We start from the raw sequence: 19,950 nt of genomic DNA, 5'->3' as shown, positions 1-19,950 counted from the left end.
TGCGACCTGCACTGTGAGAATCTTGAGGGGGAACTCCACGCCAAAATGAGAAAAAAAACGGCGTGGGGTTCCCCCCCAGGTTCCAAACCAGGCCCTTCGGGTCTGGTATGGAATTTGAGGGTAGCCCCGCGCCGAAAAAACGTTGTGGGGTCCCCCCCAAAATCCATACCAGACCCTCATCCGAGCATGCAGTCTGGCATGCCAGGAAAATGGAGGGGACGAGCGAGCGGCCCCACCCCCCCTGGATCATACTAGGCCACACGCCCTCAACATGGGGGGGGGTGTGGGTGCTTTGGGGCAGGGGGGGCTCTGCACCCCGCACCTCAAAGCACCTTGCCCCCATGTTGATGAGGACAAGGGCCTCATCCCCACAACCCTGGCCGGTGGTTGTGGGGGTCTGCGGGCAGGGGGCTCATCGGAATCTGGAAGCCCCCCCCAGATCCCGGACCCCTCCCTATGTGAATGGGTATGGGGTACACTGTACCCCTACTCATTCACCCCATAAAATGCAGTGTATGGAAATAACGACAGGAGACGTTTTGGAAAATTTATTAAAAATCTTCATCCGGCTCTTGTCCTCTCCGGGGGTCTTCTGCTGTCTTCTCCTCTCCAAGGGTCTTCTGCTCTTTTGCTGTCCGCCCTTCTTGTCTTCTCCTCTCCGGGGGTCTTCTGTCTTCTCCTCTCCGGGGGTCTTCTGCTGTCTTCTCTCCGAGGGTCTTCTGCTCTTTTGCTGTCCGCCCTTCTTGTCTTCTCCTCTCCGAGGGTCTTCTGCTGTCTGCCCTTCTGCTGTCCAATCTTCTTGTCTTCTCCTCTCCGGTCTTCTGCTCTTTTGCTGTCGGCTGTCCTTCTTCCTCCGGTCCTCCTCCGACGACGTCTCCAGCGATTATGCCGGCCTCTGGTCTCTGCAGCTTATTATATAGCCATTAGGGGCGTGGCCGCCAGATGACGTCATCGGGAGACCACGCCCCTTGTGTCACAGATGACGTCATAAAGGAAGGTTATAACCCGTTTTTTGATTTTTTTTTTTTTTTTTCTTGCCATCTGTGTCCTATTAATTTCACTTCCTGAACCATAGCCAAACAGGACTTGAGAGGAAACTAGTGCCCACTATTGGGATATTTCCCTGTTGTTTTGGGGACAACCCAAAATGTTTGTATTTTTTCACTTTTTAGTAATGATAAACGTACCACAGGGTGAATGCCCATACCTGGGACACAGACCTCAATAAAAACCTGGCAGATGTGATCCCTGGCTTTTTAGGAATACTGTACTTTAACAATGTACTTGTTTTTTGCTCTGTAAAAAGTCTGACATCACTCTGCAGTGTAGTAAATCAGGATTTTCTGGAGGCTAATAGAAAGGTGAAGTAATCCTTTCAGCAGAATAATCCTTACAAGATTGATTTTGGCTTTATGAATACAGACGTACTGTATCTGTAATGTGTGATGTAATTATCAACACCGCGGTTTCTTCTGTGTTTACTTTTACATGGGTGGGTCAGCATCATTCTAAGCATCCTGGATGGATACCTTCCTGATCCTGTTCGTGCATGTTTTATGGGAGAGGTGCATAAAGGAGTTACAAGTGTGCTGTAATGCAAACAAAAAGATTATTTACATGTACTGCTTTTACTTGTCATGCTACTTTCAAATCTTGATGTTCAATGTACCTAAATTTTGTGTGACTGCTTGAATAATTATTCTGGCATTTTAAGGTAATAAGCTTGCCTTTTTTTATATGTACAACTGTTGTTTTTTTTTTTTTTTTTTTTTTTTTGTGGTGGGGGGGGGGGGGGGGTTATAAAAGGGTGACGGTTTCATCCTTTTCCAGTCCAGGCTGTTTTTTTTTTTTTTGTCCTGTCACACTTTGACAATTACTCAGCCACGCAACACTATACCCAAATTACTTTTATAACCCTTTTTAACTCTCTTGCCAGTATTTAAACACCACTGGATTTTTTTTTTTTTTTATCTTTTACTATCCAAAGGAAATAAACACTTTTTTTTTTTTTTTTACTGTAGTTATTACATTTTTCAGATGGCCAAGAAAATGAATAGGTGTATATTTAGTCTGCGTGAATGTTATCGCGTGTACTAAGTGTGTGATATATAATCAGTCCTCACAGCTTATCTCATTATCTCATTTCTTTAAAGGTAAGGACAAATACCCCCAAACTTGACTTTTTTTTTTTTTTTGGAAAGTAGACAGTAGAAGGTATTTAGTAAGAGGCATACGGGCGCGCGTGTGTGTGTGTGTGTGTGTGTGTGTGTGTGTGTTTGTATGTGTGTATATATGTGTATATATGTATATATGTGTATATATATATATATAATATAATCAACTAATATCGTTTTTTTTACCACCGATATTTTGGTCATCGGGTATCGGCCGATATTTTCGAACATTAAAAAAAAAAAATATATATATATTTTTTTAATGCCTACAGGTATTGTGGTGGAGGGATCTAGGGGTCTAAAAGACCCCAAACCCCTCCTCTGCACTTAAAGCATTCAAAACGCCAAGTTTGGCTGTTTTGAATGCTGTAAGATTTTGAATTCGGCGTGACCTCACTTCCGGGTACTCGGCGGCGCCGAAATGGAGACTCGGTCAGACGGCGGCGGTGCAGATGGAGACCCGATCAGACGGCGGCAGTGGAGGTAGGATGCCCGGGTCTCCTGCTCCTTGGAATGACAGCCAAGCGGCTTCTCAGCCGCATCGGTTGTCATTACAAGACAGCCGACCGTCGGCTATGGACACCAGTACCGGCCTCTAGCTGCAGGCATCACCCCAGTACATGCACTTTCCCGAAATATCTGCAATATCGGTAAATTAAAAGGCAGAAATTCCGGCACATTTTTTTTTCTTGCACACAGTTGCTATTTTTAACAAGTTAAATCTCACACGCAGCATTGACATACTTACAATTACACCCCAAAACACATTTTGTTACTTCTTCGGAGTACGGTGATACCACGTGTTAGACTTTTTCACAGTCTAGCCGCATAGCGAGACCTTAGGTCCAAACAGCGCCTTAAGGCTTTCTAGTGTATGGGGATACCACATGTGTGAAACGGTTTCACAGCCTAGTCACATGACCGGAATGGAACACCCTCAGAATAGGTAAGTATACACATCTTTCTTTCACAGGGTAGTTAGAATAGGAGTTGGAAGGGAGGTGGGAGCAGGTTTAAGCATAGTTTTAAGAATTTTTGATCCCAATAGACTTTCAGTGGAAGTGCCTGAAAACATAACAAATGTTTGTAAAAAAACGCACAAAAAAGCCTTCAGTGCATTTTTTGTTCTAGTAACTAGCTTTCCATTTTTTAAAAATAATTAAAAAAAAATTCTCAGGGCTCAGACACTCTCAAAAACTCTGGTACAAATGTTTAAAAGAGAGTTTGCATATTTACCAGAGATGTTCAGGTAGTATTTGTTTTCAGCTGCTCAAAACATTCGGTTTTTGGTACATTGGTAACTGCTTATGTGAGATGAAACAGCCAAAGTCAGATTCTGTGTAAGGCAGACACACTGGGTGGTTGCGCAAGTAGTGACTGTCGGAGCCGCTTCATCAGACAGAATCTGAATTGTGTAGAGAGGCAGAAGTATCTTTAGTAGCACTCCAGGAGCGAGGGTGTCAGCACTAGTGTAGATTATAAGCGGATAATATAATAATCTGGTGGGATCCCAGTGCGTGATAGTCTCATATTTTTTTTTTTTTTTTTTTATGTCTTCGAGAAAAGTTATAATATTTTTTTTTTCCTTTTGCAGTAATCAGAATGAGTCTACTTATGATAAGTGAGAATGTGAAGCTGGCACGTGAATATGCTCTTCTGGGCAACTATGATTCTGCCCTGGTTTACTATCAGGGTGTATTGGACCAGATGAGCAAATATTTATATGTTAAGGACACCTTCTTACAGCAGAAATGGCAACAGGTAAGACATCTTTATATCTAATGTTTGAATTTGCACATTAAGGTTTTAGAGTAGACATATGCAGTAGTTGCAATTTGGTCAAGTCAGGCATTCAATCTTTTTTTCACAGTCAGAATATCAATTTTATTGTAGAAAAAGAAAACAATATGGTACAGACATAACCAATTACAGGAAGGTATGCAGCACAGATATAACCAATTACAGGAAGGTATGCAGCACAAGTAAACGGACAACCAACATTAATACAGTAGAGTATTTTCACACCTATGGTACAATACTTCACCAGTACAATTTAAGGCAAAAGTGCACGCATAAAGGAGATGTAATGGAGCAACGAACTCATCACACAGGGTTGCCAAATTCTGTCAAACTTCTTGGGACAGTTCTTTTCAAGTAGGTCAATTTATACAATGGTAAGGCACCATTAATAGAGTTTTCCAGAAGACTACAGTTGGGGGGAACCTGTATTCCATTTAAGCAAAATAGCTTTCTTGGCATAATACAAGAGATCTGCTCAAAAGCTTAGTGTATTGTCTGACTGGCGCTATAGGCAACTGACTGACTTTTTCGTCACACTCCCAACTGCTCCACGCCCGATAAATGGCCTCTCGGACTTCGAAAAGTGGTTTGTCGATCCTCCGGAATCCCGCCACCTACTGTCGCACATGTACAAATTGTTATTGAGCGGGGTCTCCTCCTCGCCTCCCTATTTCATGAAGGAATGGGAGAGAGAGCTGGGGGTGGAATTTTCCCCTCCGCAACTCTCTCGCATTCTGCGTTTGACCCATGTCTCCTCTATTAGCACCAGGATACAGGAGTTGGCCTATAAATTTGTGGCCCGCTGGTACAGGACCCCTGCCAAGTTGGCTCGGATATTTCCGGGCTCGGACCCCCATTGCTGGAGGGGCTGCGGTCAGGTAGGCACTTTCCTCCACATTTGGTGGGAGTGTCCCCTGCTGCAGCCCTTCTGGGACGCTGTACATCTTTGGGTATCCAAGCTGTCGCTCACCCCTCCTTCCCGTGCTCCCCTTCAATACCTGTTCCATGATACACACTCCTCGATTAAACGCTACAAACGTAGTATAGTTCCTTTCCTGCTGAACGCCGCCAAGTGCCTCATACCGAGGCATTGGCGGAGTTCCGCCTGCCCCACGCTCTCTGAGTGGAAAAAGGAGGTCAACCTAGTGATGGAAGCCGAAAGACGTGTTCTCACGTCACAGGGTAGGGAGGAACGCTTTAAGGACACTTGGACGGGATGGATGTATTACTCTGATGAGATCTCTGATGAACACACTTCTAATATTAGCGGCTGAACTCTAGGACTCCTACCTGGTCTTCTCCAGCCTGGGGCCCGCGCCCCCTCCCTGGACCTCCCTTTCCCTCCCTGTTTTATCCTTCATGTTTGTCTTTTCCTCTATACTATCTCTCCCCCCCCCCCTTTTTTCTTTTTTCCCTTTTCTTTTCTTTTCTTGTCTCTCTGAGGCCAGTAGTCGATTCTGCGGCTGTATAAACTGTAACACGGACGTTAATGTGTACAGATGCTGGAATTGTGTGTGGTGTCTGTCGGGCCCTCCGGCCTCCTCTGCGGGGATCCCTTTTTTTGGGTGGCACTGACAGACACAGCGCATCCTGGGGGTCCATAATTGTATTTGCTGTTTGGCCGATATTGGCACACGCTTTCACAATGACTGATTGATTGATCCCTATGGACTTTTTCTTTTTGTTTCACTAATGATGTCCGGACTGAACATAATGCCGATTGTGCCTTTTCTGTGTTCTTTTTCTCCTACATGCACTTATGCACTTCTTTGCTATTTTATATTTCTGTATGTTGTTTTGAATTTGTTAAATAAAGATTATTTAAAAAAAAAAAAAGCTTAGTGTATTAAGGCATCTGATCGTCTTCTTGTATGCCTAGTAGTGCTAGCTCCAGAGACTGCACCAGGAACAGCTGGAGATGACCATTTATGACTACAAAGACTTGAGCCCAATACTGTGCCACCCTGGGACAAGTCCAGAACATGTGGAAGTATGTACCAGTATCCGAGTGATATCGGCTACAAATAGAATGTGTATATATTCAGTGCAACCTTTGGGGAGTATAATCAATCCTATGCAGGAATTTAGTTTGTATCAGTTTATCTCTGGAAGAGATAACTAACTTGGAGCTGTCCTCAAAGCAGTCCTCCCAATCCTCTCTGTCCAGTGAGGGGATGTCTGCCCTCCAAGCCTCCCACAGCCTCTCCATCTTAGGGGAGTCTAGACTAATCAGTGCCAATCCTCCACATTTTATAGGGAGACACAGAGTAGACTTTGCCTGCCGTGGGAGGATCCATCTCATATTAAGGTACCAATACAGCGGTCCAGCTCTTTGAAGAAGGAGCCTGGAATACACACGGGCATTTATGAAAAATATAATTAAATTTGAAGATTAATACACCCCAGAAGTTTTAATGGGACCCCCATGATAAACACTTGCCACGCAATTGTGCAAGCACAGGATGAATATTAAGGTCATAGAACTTACCGGGGTTACACTGGATATGGATGCCCAATACCTAAAATTATCAACACATACCAAGTGCGTGCTCCTAGCTGTTGCTTGTGACAAGGGATCCAAGGGGGAAAAGTATAGATTTGGACCAACTAATATGGACCTCAGAGAAACGCCCAAACTTGTCAAAGAGTGCCAGGGCGGCCCTTAAGGAGAAATTTGCATCATGGAGATATAAGATTATCGTCTGCATGAAGTGACACCTTTTCCTCCAGGGGACAGGCCCACAGCCCCTCAACCTGCTGGGAAGCCTGTATCAAGATGTCCAGTGGCTCCAAAGCTAGAGCAGAAAGACGGTGAGAAAGGGGACACCCCTGGCGCGTACCCCGATGAAGGGGAAATTTTGTGGAAATCCTGCCATTAGTGCGAATACAAGTGGTGGGATCTCGGTATAGCATAGGCAGCCAACTTAGGAACTGAGGACCAAACCCATATCTGCCTAATATCTCCCGGAGGTACCCCCCCCCCCCCTTCAACGGATGCATCTTTCGGCATCCAAAGAGGCAATGATTTTAGTGCCCCTCTTGTCATGTGTGGTGGACAAATTAAGGAATAGATGTCTCAGGTTGATGTCTGTGCCCTTACTGGGCATATAAACCCAATCTGGTCAACCTGGATGAGCTCATCCAGTACCTGTGACAACCGATAAGCCAGGATCTTAACTAGAATCTTTGCGTCTACATTAAGTAAGAAAATCGGTCTGTAAGATGCACATTCCTCGGGGTCCTTACCAGGCTTGGGCACCAACACAATCACCGCCTCTGACAGATTCCTTCCTTCCCAGATCAATTTTCAGCTTTCCGTGCTCTCACAATTTGACAATTACTCAGTCATGCTACACTGTACCCAAATTAAATTTTAATAATTTTGCTCACACAAATAGAGCTTTCTTTTGGTGGTATTTATTCACCACTGGGTTTTTATTTTTTGCGATATAAGCAAAAAAGTGAAAATTTCTACTTTTCTGTTTAAAAGAAATCCAATAAAATCAAATTTCGTTATAAATTTAGGCAAGAATGTATTCTGCTACATGCCTTTGGTAAAAAAAAATCCTGATGAGTGTATAATAGGTTTGTGTGAAAGTTATAGAGTCTACAAGCTAGGCTACGTATCATTCAAAATTGATCAATCCTGATGTACTGACTACCTATCAATTCTTGAGGCCCTAAAATGTCAGGACAGTACAATTACCCCTTTTTGTGATCAGGAGGGCCAATCATAGAGCCCTCTTGCCGAGCGGTGTTGTGCTGTGTCTGGGGGACACAGGCACACCGGGATCACACAGCTGCGTGGGCACGCTCCTTCTGAAGGACGTTCAGGAATGTCCACTCAGGAAGAAGCTCCCACCGGCCGTATGTGTGCAGTGGCAGGAGGTTAAGGTCTGATTCCTCATAGTCCACCCTGGTAGAGTACAATGAGCTATAATACTGTATAAATTGGTGATTAATTTTGTCAGGCTCAACCAGGTGAACTCCTCCCTTATCTCGGATTCTACCAATATGATTAGTGGTGAAGTGTCCCCAAGACAACCATGCCAGCATCCTACCATTGTTCATGTTCAAAAATACATTGGGCTTACATTATTTTTTTTGTCATTTCAAACCTATGCAGTTTTCACTACCCATATCGCATACTGCCAGGACCCATAGTTCAGAGGCGAAGGATCAGAAACATAGACAGCCTCTGTACAGAGAAGGTCTCCTTTTAGTTCCTCCAAAGATTGCACCGATTTACTTTCTAGTTCCAGCAATATGGGATATATATTCGCCTTTGAGCCACCCTTTTAAAGGCATCCCATACCAGCAAGGGATCTTAGGTATCCTCATTAGCCAACCAATAATGACAGAGCTTCAGGCATATCCTCGTGAATGTTAGGGTCTGCTATCCAGTGACCAGACAGTCTCCACAGTCCACGTCCAGCAGGAGGACCTAAAAGCAAGGTGATCATGAGGGTGGCGTGATCTGAAATACCCCTTGGGAGAATTTTTACCTCCAATATCATCTGCAGCAGAGCCTGAGTAGTAAGCACCATATCTATGCAGGAGAGGGTAAGGAACCTAGAGGAGTGACAGGTGTAATTCCTGTCTGAAGGATTGAAGTGACACCAGGCGTCCAGCAATGCAAAGGTGGAGGCCCACTGTAAAAGATCAGGGGACCATCTAGGGCGGCCGTCACTAAATGGCGGCCCGCGGTCCATTGGCGGCCCGCACGATGCTTTCACCCGGACCGCGAGGCCGCCTCCTTTATTCATTCAATGGTTTGCTGGGACCGCGGGTGTCCCAGCAACCAGTGACGTACTGTGTGTGCGCTGCGGTTCCCGGCCGGTGTCCTGTCGGGCCGCGAGTAGGGGCGTGACGTCACGCGCACGACCCGCCCCCCGCTCCTGACTGCGGCTCCCATTCAGCCAGGCAGCGAGTTGGGGCGTGACATTATGTGCGCGCCCCGCCCCCCTACTCGTGGCTTCTGGCTCGGCTCCTGGCTCCAGGTATGTGGAGCACAAGGGGAGAAAGGAATGTGGTCATAGCTGCACTTAAAGCTGATGGGAGGTTTTTAAAGTGTGCAGATTGATGGGCATATTTTGTAGTGCTCATTAGAGTGCCCCATAAAAAAAATGTGCCCATCAGCATGCCCCTTATTTTATGTTAAGGGGCACTCTAATGGGCAGATTTAATGTTAAGGGGCACTCTAATGGGCAGATTTAATGTTAAGGGGCACTCTAATGGGCAGATTTAATGTTAAGGGGCACTCTAATGGGCAGATTTAATGTTAAGGGGCACTCTAATGGGCAGATTTTATGTTAAGGGGCACTCTAATGGGCAGATTTTATGTTAAGGGGCACTCTAATGGGCAGATTTTATGTTAAGCGCAACACTGATTTACACGGTTTTGCCCATCAGAGTGCCCCCTAACATAAAATGTGCCCATCAGAGTGCCCCCTAACATAAAATGTGCCCATCAGAGTGCCCCCTAACATAAAATGTGCCCAGAGTGCCCCTTATTTTATGTTACGGGTCACGCTGATGGGCCTATTTTATGCTAGGGGGCACTCTGATGGGCACATTTTATGCTAGGGGGCACTCTGATGGACACATTTTATGCTAGGGGGCACTCTGATGGGCACATTTTATGCTAGGGGGCACTCTGATGGGCACATTTTATGCTACTCTGATGGGCACATTTTATGCTACTCTGATGGGCACATTTTATGCTACTCTGATGGGCACATTTTATGCTACTCTGATGGGCACATTTTATGCTAGGGGGCACTCTGATGGGCACATTTTATGTTAGGGGGCACTCTGATGGGCACATTTTATGTTAGGGGGCACTCTGATGGGCACATTTTATGTTAGGGGGCACTCTGATGGGCACATTTTATGTTAGGGGGCACTCTGATGGGCACTTTATGTTAGGGGGCACTCTGATGGGCACATTTTATGTTAGGGGGCACTCTGATGGGCACATTTTATGTTAGGGGGCACTCTGATGGGCAAATTTTATGTTAGGGGGCACTCTGATGGGCACATTTTATGTTAGGGGCACTCTGAAGGGCACATTTTATGTTAGGGGGCACTCTGATGGGCATATTTTATGCTACTCTGATGGGCATATTTTATGCTAAGGGGCACTCTGATGGGCATATTTTATGTTAGGGGGCAATCTGATGGGCATATTTTATGCTAAGGGGCACTCTGATGGCCATATTTTATGTTAAGAGCAATGCTGATTTACACGTTTTGTTTTGCCCATCAGAGTGCAACCTAACATAAAATGTGCACATCAGAGTGCCCCCTAACATAAAATATGCCCATCAGATTGCCCCCTAACATAAAATGTGCACATCAGAGTGCCCCCTAACATAAAATGTGCCCATCAGCGTGTCCCTTATTTTATGTTAAGGGTCACGCTGATGAGCAAATTTTATGCTAAGGGCACATTTTATGTTAGGGGGCACTCTGATGGGCACATTTTATGTTAGGGGGCACTCTGATGGGCACATTTTATGTTAGGGGGCACTCTGATGGGCATATTTTATGTTAAGAGCAACGCTGATGGACACGTTTTTGTTTTGCCCATCTTTCTGAGTCATAGCAAAGACTTCAGATTCGGACCTCGGCCCAAAGAAAATTTTAGCAACCGGACCTCCTTGAATTTTAATTCATTACCCCTGATCTAGGGGATGGGTGGAGTCTGTCTAGGGCCGGCCAGGAAGCCAAATTAAAATCCTCCACTTTCAGTACATTCTTACCCCATATTGTAACATGAGCTACATAATACTGTAAAGAAAGGTAACATCAGCCGGAGGAGGCAGATAAAGCCCCACCAGTACATATGTATTAGAAGCGATGATTGCATGTATGAGAACATATCTTTCGCCTGGATCTGTCCTAACATCCATGAGTTGAAGAGGAAGGGACCTATGCACCAAAATGCTCACTTCCCTAGAGTAACTAGAGTAAGTAGCGTGATCGCTTACCCAAGCCTTTTTAAGACTGCGAATGCGAGAACCCACCAAATGGGTCTCCTGAATAATGCATATCTTTGGGGAAGTAATTTTTAGGTAAGTGAATACAAGGGAGCGCTTAACTACTGAGTTCAAGCCCCGAACATTTCAGGAGAGCACTGAGAACTTGGCCATGTTATGTAAAAATAAAATAAAAAATATTCTTAGGAGCACTGGTGCATCTTCACAACCTACTAGAGGCCCTAGACCCATCCATACAGAAGACCACCCTCCTCCCAATATAGTACACTGTACACAGGGTTGCTGAAAATCGTAAGTGGTAAAGACCATTGCATGAGCTATAAAGAGTACTGTGAAAAAACCAAAACGACAAAAAAAGTCAGCAATAGCCTTTGGAACAAAACGGAATAAACTTTCTCGTCAATGAGGGGGGATAAACGGGGAGCACACTCATCTCAAAAGCGGAAGTGATTCCAGCCAAGAAGCAGCATCTTTGGGATTAGTGAAGAATCTGTCGGTTTCCCCATCCACCACCAGTAACTTCACCGGGAACAGGATACTGTATTTGATTCCTTTAGCCCGATGGCTGCATTGACTGTGTTGAATGACCTGCATTGTTTCTGCTTCTCCATAGTGTAATCTGGGAATAGGAGCAATTTATTTTTTTGCTAGGAGAGTTCCCCCTTAGCCCGTGCAGCCCGTAGAATCTCCTCTCGGTCTCTGAAATTCAGCAGCCTGAGGATTAGTGTGCAGGGAGGGGAGCCATCAGGGCCTGATTGTGGCAACACCCTGTGAGCCCTCTCTACAGTAAAATAAGGGGAAAGCTGAGCCAGAGGTAGTATAGAGCGCAGCAGATCCTCTACAAAAACAGTGGGATTCTTGCCCTCAGCCCCCTCTGTCTGGCCCACTATGCACAAGTTATTCCTCCTACTGTGGTTTTTGGCATCTTCAGCCCTATATTCTAAGGCTCTCACCTTTTTGGTTTGCAAAATGCGAATGGCTGTGGTAGGCTCCTGTGAGATGTCTTCCACGTGGCTGACTCGTTGCTTGGTATTAGTGAGCCTGGTACGGATCTTGTCCAGGTCCTGTGTAATGAGGCCGGTGACCAGCTGCGCTGCTTCTATCTTCCCTGTCAGGAAAGACTGGCAGGCTATTATCGCTACCATAACTTGAGGAATGCCCGGGAGAGGAGTGGTGGTGTCTGCTTGATTCATCTGGGTAGCCATATTGGAATTCTTCCTGCAACCCACAGCACTGGACTGGCTAGATCAGGCACACACGGGGGAAATCAAAGTTTCTCACCCCTCGACTTCCCAGATGATTTGTAAGGCATAGGGGATTGATTCACCCAGCGCAGGATAAGGGCAAGCCTGGTAGGGAAAAAAAGAACGCAGAGCTCTGGGAAGCATGACTGCTCACACTGCCATCTTCGACATGCCCTATGCATTCAATCTTTCATGTTAAATTTTGGCAATGATTTAGTTAATAGCCATAAAGGTCCTCCCAAATTACTGTAAACTGTATCAAAGACTTTTAACTTGGGTATTGTGTTCATTAACCCCTTGACATTACACTGAGCTTTTTGCCGTGGGGCCGCATTTGTGTACCTTCCTTTGTGATGGGAGTGCGCTGCACAGCGCACTCCCAGCACAGAGACTGGGGTCTCACAGAGAGCCCTGGGACCCATACTAGTGAAACTCACAATTTTGGGTCACCTGATTGCTGTGGTAGCCTTTGATTGGCTACCACAGTGATTATTCATTGTGACGCCTGCCCCTGTGTTTCTCTCTGTGAATGGTCAAGTAAGGGTCAAACGGTCATGTTATATTTTGGGCAGGATTTTTAGGTAGGACAAAAAAAGCAAATTGCGCACTATTAATTCTGGGCTGTATTACAGGTACAAACCACAACTAGTATTTATTTTTTACAATTTTCAGGCAGTTTTCTGCTCTAGAAATCCTCCTGTACTCTGCAACATTGCAATCCATTGCTTTGTGGCTTACAGAGAGCCATCTACCCATTTTTTTTCTTTTTCAATATTTATTTTTCCTTCATTGAAGACTTTGTCAACATACTGTTGAGCGGGCCTCTTTAGGTAGCCACCTGGATGTGCGTATCCTTCATAATGGCTTTGGAGGCCGTTCTTGGGACTTCACTGGACTGAAGATCGTAGTGCCTGCCTAGAATGTGACCTTTGGGCACTTTGCTTTTGACTAAAATGCCATTTTAGTATTAATCATATTTTAGTCGCCTGAATTGTTTTCGTTTTGTCAAATTTTAGTTGACTAAAATATAATGTGTTTAGTAACAGTGTAATGCATTATTAGAAGCGGTAGTAAACCGCAGCAAAAAAAAAAAAAAAAAAAAAAAAGCCTGTAAGGCAGTTGCATAATGTGCTAGTATGCTTTGCATATCAGCACATTATAAAATACATACCTTAGAACGAAGCCCTCCAGAGGTACGCTGTCACCATTGACAGGGCTTCCATCTTCCCCTGGGCTTTCTTCGGGGTTCACAGGCTCCAGCTGTGAGTGGCCAAAGCCATGAAGAAATCACTCCCACCATACGCATGGGAGCCCTCAGCTGTGGCATGAAGCTCTGAAGGTCCAGAACGGTATGCCAGACCTTTTAGAGCGCATGCACCAGTGACGTCACTGGCTACATCCAGGGTGAATATCTCCTAAACGGTGCACATTTAGAAGATATTAATTTTACCTATAGGTAACCCTTATTATAGGCTTACCAGTAGGTAAAAATGACAAAGCTGAATTTTATTACTGCTTTAAGCTTTTCTGTAGAAATGCCAAATTCATTGTATACACCTGGAGTAAAAATCGAAGAACGTTATTATTTATGGTATTAAGGTTTGAACATTACTATTAAGGTTTGAACAGCACTACAGACACAGATTTAGCCATTATTATTATATATTACATCTTTATAAATCAAACCAAGTTTTCTAAACAAAAATATTGCTTTTGTTCAAACTGAAGTGCAAATTTAAAATACAAAAAACTGTAAACTCTGTTGGCTGTAATGCCATTGCACATATTACCTCAGTTTATTACCAACATTAAATATTAAGGAAAAAAAAAAGAAAAGCCTTTTTTTTTCCTTATTTCAGCAGCTTAGTTGATGCCCCCTACTTATTATTATGTTGTAGTGCAGTGTTAATTTTGACCTCAAATTTCAATTTAGTTTTAGTCATGTTCTTTTGACTAAAATGACATTTTTAGTTTGTCATATTGTAGTTGATGAAAATGTTGACTACGGTATTAGCAAGCATGCTAGCCCTACTATGTTCCCAAAGCATTCCCATTGTGGGATACTTGGATGATCTCCCACTGAGGGAACAGTCAGCACAAATATACAGACCTTATAAAAGTTCTATTGGATCCTGAAATTTCAAATGTCAAGACTGGAGCAGACAGATTGCTTAGAATATCTGAGTGTTATCCTAGACACACACTTTAAGTGTCGGGTTCCACCCTTCTCTATTAGGTCACTCTGCTAGATTTGTGAGTGCCTTTTGGACATTTCGGCATCAGGCAGCTAGCCTAAGGTCAGAAGGACTTTTAGGCAGCTCTTTCCGCTGCAGGCTGTCCCTAGTCCTGCATTGATATGTGGGCCTGTTAGTTTTTTGTTACTGTTGCCCCCCAGTTGGATTGCTTTTGGTCGTCCCAATTTGTCTTTTGACTATTGTGTCCCTTAATGAACTGAAAAAAAGAAACCAGGATTTTTGTTCTGAGCTATACAATTTATTTATCGATCTCCTGAGAAAAGGATTTTACAGTAAGTACAAAATCCTGCTAATCTGAAGTAGATTGCGCTTTTCTGTACCTTACTGCAGTTACTTTCTCCAACATAAAGTTCAGAATACACTTATTATGTTAAATGGCTGGTTTATAAGGTACTATAAAAATAAAGGTTATGCAAATTGATTAAAGGGGAAATGTAGCAGCTGTAAAATACCAATATTGCACCATTAATGGTGTACAACTCCCACCAGTGTTTGTTCCAATGCCATGCTTGGGTAAAGGTTGAGGGGATTTTTTTTTTTTGCAGCACTCCTTGAAGACTGTTGGGTGCTTAGCAAGTGTGCTGTTCTGGTAATGTCCATTGGCAATGCAGAAGTCACAACGACTGGAAGCTGGCTGTCAGGAGGCTGGGAGATAAACAGTGGGTACCAAAAATCATGGCCCAGATAATCACAGATGGAGGGGGGGTGATCTAAAGTAAAGCAGTGTAAGGTTTGATAGGAAATCTGATTCTAATTCTGGATATTTTTGGAATTCTGATTGAAAAATATTTGTACCTAACCAGGTGCGACTATTTATAATTTAACAACATAGCTGAAAGGCAGGAACCATATAGTATCTGCACATGTGGCCGGACCAGAGTCTTGTAGAGTGGGAGAATAATCTCTTTATTTCTGGATATAAAAACAAAGACAGAGGTGTGGGAGGTGAGGTCAACTAGACATAAAAATTTATTGAATAATTGCATATAATATATAATATTTATTATGAAAACATTGTTAATGACCACACACAGAGTTAAAGCAATCTAACGTTTAGACAATACAAATTGCATCAGAATAAATACAATGTTTATAGGATCACAATGAATCACTCAAAAATTTAATGAATACAATAGAACATCAAAATCTGTGTGTGCTAACAATCTTAAATTGTATCACAATTCAATAGAAGATAGGAGTTATTTGTAGGCTCGACGCGTTTTATGGACCTCCGTCCATTCATCAGGAGCTTGAATAAATATTATATATTTAAAAATAAGAATATAAATTGTAATATTATACTTTTTTGGGGAATAATAAATTAAGATGGAGAATATGATGAAATAAACACTACCTTAAGCAGTGTCCTAGATCCACGAGCAGTCCAGTATTGGAAGGGGAGGCGATCCAGAAAATGCCCCACCCGGGGCTGATGCATGGATGCCATTCAACACACAGGGGCAGCAGAGAGGAGAGGACCAAGGATCAAGTGATATACAAATTTAAAGGCACCACTCTAGGAAATATTAATACAGGGCACACAATGGGGCCAAAAAAGTTTCTGAAAAAAGTGTATACAAAATTGAATGAGTATATTAAGAGGGTAAATCTTGAAATATATAAAGATATTCCGAGAAGTAAATACAGACAAATAGACCCGGAGAAAGTGTCAAGAGAAAACCACCAGAATAATTATCCGGCTAGAAGGTATCAAAATTAATACATAGAAAAAGTGCATGAGAAGACTGTGGTGAATCAGAAGAAAAAGTGAGCTAGGAAAAGAAGGACCCCCCTGACAAACAGGGGATACTGGATAGGAACGCTGGGATAAAGAAAGTGACCACAGCATAGCTGAAGCTAATGCAAAGGAAATAACTAGAAGTGCATAATAGGTGAATAGGAAAGTATTGCCAAAAGTACCAAAATACCGGGTTCAGATGAAAGTGTCAGATGAAAGTATATGCTGATCCAATCCAGACTGGGCATCTCCAGGTGTCAGAATGAGTCCACGCCAACGCCATGCTAACGTCAGTATATATATAGAGGGTCATAGAACCTCCCACATCCGGTCCATTAGGGCCGGACATCAGTAGGAACGGACCGCATCTGACGTCAGATGGAAAGGTTGCCGTGGCAACATGACTTTGCAGGGCGTCACTCACCAAGCATACTGAGCATGGCGCCGATGGAAGGCGTGAAACCCCGCCGCCAGCCTGGATGCCAATTGGCAGAGACAGGCTGGAGGGGGAGGTGGCCGGCCACCCATCGCAGCCCCGGATAGGGAAACTGAAACAACTCGCATCAGCCTCACTCCAAACTAGATAAAGGTTCAATATTTATGGATAAATCTCTATATAAAAATGATGTTATTAATACTAATGGTTGGAAATATTATTAAAATTTATATGAAAAAAAGGATCTAAATGAATGTGGCAAAACATGGAGAGGCGGGTGTCTTCCACCCAAATTTGTAGGAATAATATAGGTATACATGATTTGCCACATCAAACGTCTAATTGCCTCTATCTCTATATATAAATATAAAAACAGACAGAGGTGTGGGGCTTTGAGTGAGGTCAACTAGACATAAAAATGTATTGAATAATTGCATATAATATATAATATTTAATATTATGAAAACATTGTTAATGACCACACACAGAGTTAAAGCAATCTAACGTTTAGACAATACATATTGCATCAGAATAAATACAATGTTTATAGGATCACAATGGATCATTCAAAAATTTAATGAATACAATAGAACATCAAAATCTGTGTGTGCTAACAATCTTAAATTGTATCACAATTCAATAGAAGATAGGAGTTTTTTGTAGGCTCGACGCGTTTTCATGGACCTCTGTCCATTCATCAGGAGCTTGAATAAATATTATATATCTAAAAATAAGAATATAAATTGTAATATTATACTTTTTTGGGGAATAATAAATTGATAGAGAATATGATGGAATAAACACTACCTTAAGCAGTGTCATAGCTCCACGAGCAGTCTAGTATTGGAAGGGTAGGCCAGAGTCGATCCAGAAAATGCCCCACCCGGGGCTGAGGCATGGATACCATTCAACACACAGGGGCAGCAGAGAGGAGAGGACCAAGGATCAAGTATCATGTATACCTATATTTTATTTCTGGAGTAAATCCCCTTTTTTATACATCCCAGTATTTGGTTGGCTTTGCTTGCAGCAGCTTGGCATTGCATGCCACTGCCAAGCCTGTTGTCTACCAGTACCCCCAGGTCCTTTTCCATCCTAGACTCACCCAGAGGTTTCCCCCCCAGTGAGTAGCTTGCTTTCGTGTTTCTGGCACCCAAGTGCATTACTTTACATTTTTCAACATTAAACCTCATCTGCCTTGTAGTTGCCCACCCCATTATTTTGTTCAGATCCGCTTGTAAGGTTTCCACATCCTGCATAGAAGATATTGGCATGCCTAATTTAGTATCATCTGCAAATACTGAGATTGTACTTGATATCCCCTCCTCTAAATCATTTATGAATAAATTAAACAGGATTGCTCCCAGGACAGAACCTTGGGGGACCCCACTTTCCACACCTGCCCAGTCCGAGTACTCCCCATTAATCACCACCCTTTGCACTCTCCCCTGGAGCCAGTTCTCTATCCAGGTACTCACCCTATGGTCCATACCTACCCTACTTAGTTTGTACAGTAAGCGTTTGTGGGGAACGTTGTCAAAGGCCTTTGCAAAGTCCAGATACACCACATCCACAGGCTTTCCTTTATCTAGGTGGCAGCTCACTTCATCATAGAAGGTTAATAGATTGGTTTGGCAAGAACGATTTTTCAGGAATCCATGCTGATTACTACTAATACCATTTTCATTACTAAAGTCTTGTATGTGGTCCCTTAACATCCCCTCCAAAATCTTGCAGACTACTGATGTTAAGCTGCCCGGCCTATAGTTACCCTGGATATATCTCGGCCCTTTTTGAAATATTGGTACCATGTTGGCTTTTTTCCAATCAGCTGGCACCATACCCGTCTGTAGACTATTCTTAAAGATCAAGAATAATGGTCTGGCAATCACCTGGCTGAGCTCTTTAAGAACCCTTGGGTACTTGTATTACTGTTCTCATACAAGGCACCACCTTTTGGTGGAGATGCTGTTCTTCATCTGCTCCTGCTTCATTCACAGAAGGCAGTGCATTGTGTGAGAGTTGTAATAAGAGCAATATGAATGGTGGAAAGGGCAAAAGGGGGTGGGTAGGCAGCTAACCTTTTCGCATTAGCTGCTAACTCTCACCCTGCTGAAAGACAGCATCTCAGGACAGTATCCGGTGGCTATAAAGGAGGCATTTCAAGAAAGATACTTGCTTCCTGCAGGTAATGGATTATACATAAAAAATAATTGGTTCCATCTGCGCCTTTTGGACTTTAGGCCCAAGTTGCATAGGGGGCTGAGACTCATTTGCCTGCTGTCAGTCTGTGTTCAGTGGCAAGGCATCTACTGCTCACTGAATGTTTGATATTTGGCAGTTGAATGCCGGGGGGGCGGTGAAGCTTTGGGTATGGGCATTTAAATATTGCTATATTCTTAATTAGCTGGAAGTGGCTTTAAAACAATCCTTTATAGGCCTGTAACAGTGGGCACTGTGTGGAATAATTTATCCTAAACTTCACAAGAGTAGCACTAAAATTGCACTTTGCTCTCCCATGTTCAGAGCACCTGCTCTATTCTTTCATAGGAGATGGAAGAGGTGATATTTTGGGTGGGGTGGGGCACAATGAGCTAAACTGATGAAATTAAATTGAAAGTACTTGAGGATAAATCACTCCACAGTTCTGCAGATATTTTGGCTAATTTTACAGCTTACTGATTGCTAAGCATGTTTATTTTTTAATGTCCATAGCCTGGTCACATTTCAACTTTAGGATCCAAGTAACTCCCTAGGAACACTTGTTGCCTGTACTTGCACTGTTGCTACCCTTAGAAACCTATTAGGCCAGCCAAGGTTTGCAGTAAAGTGATTGTAAATGGATTTTTTTTTTCTAAAGAGCAAACATGGCATACTTTCCTGCTCTGTACAATGGTTTTGCACAGAGCAGCTCCAATCCTGGTCTTCTTGGCCCCTCCGCTGAGTGCCTCTAGCAAGCCCCTGCTTTGGGGGCACTCATGTGGGCTACATCCTGAGCTGCCCTCTATGTCCATTGATGCACAAAACATGGCTCGGCCCTGCCCGCTCTCTCCTCACAGGCTGTTATTGACAGCAGCAGGAGCCATTGGCTTCCCCTGCTGCCTCCCTGGCCAGCCAGGAGAGAGAGAGCAGAGAGAGAGACGATGCTTTCGGGCACAACGCTGGATAGAGATTGGGCTCGGGTGGACAAATAGAAGGGTTTTTACCTTAATGCAGAAAATGCATTAAGGTAAAAAGAAATCTACCTTTTATAAGAACCCCTTTAAAAAGAGGAACAAATTTACATTATTTTCTGAAGTTAA

The 19,950-nt window shown here is 43.5% G+C and overlaps 1 protein-coding gene across 1 annotated transcript in view; it reads left to right on the top strand.

Annotated features, from left to right (window-relative positions):
* Nucleotides 1-3,769: 3,769 nt before the first annotated feature.
* The window catches only part of KATNA1 (katanin catalytic subunit A1), a 53,479-nt gene continuing 37,298 nt past the window's right edge, over nt 3,770-19,950 (top strand). The window contains exon 1 of the mRNA XM_082251590.1: nt 3,770-3,935. Coding sequence (XP_082107716.1) covers nt 3,777-3,935 — 159 coding nt within the window. The 5' untranslated portion in view covers nt 3,770-3,776. The remainder of the gene's footprint in view (nt 3,936-19,950) is intronic.

Source organism: Pelophylax lessonae (assembly GCF_965119305.1).
Source record: "Pelophylax lessonae genome assembly, chromosome: 3".
Taxonomy (NCBI): Eukaryota; Metazoa; Chordata; class Amphibia; order Anura; family Ranidae; genus Pelophylax; species Pelophylax lessonae.
Note: the sequence above shows the minus strand (reverse complement) of the source record. Positions and strands in the feature narration are given on the sequence as shown.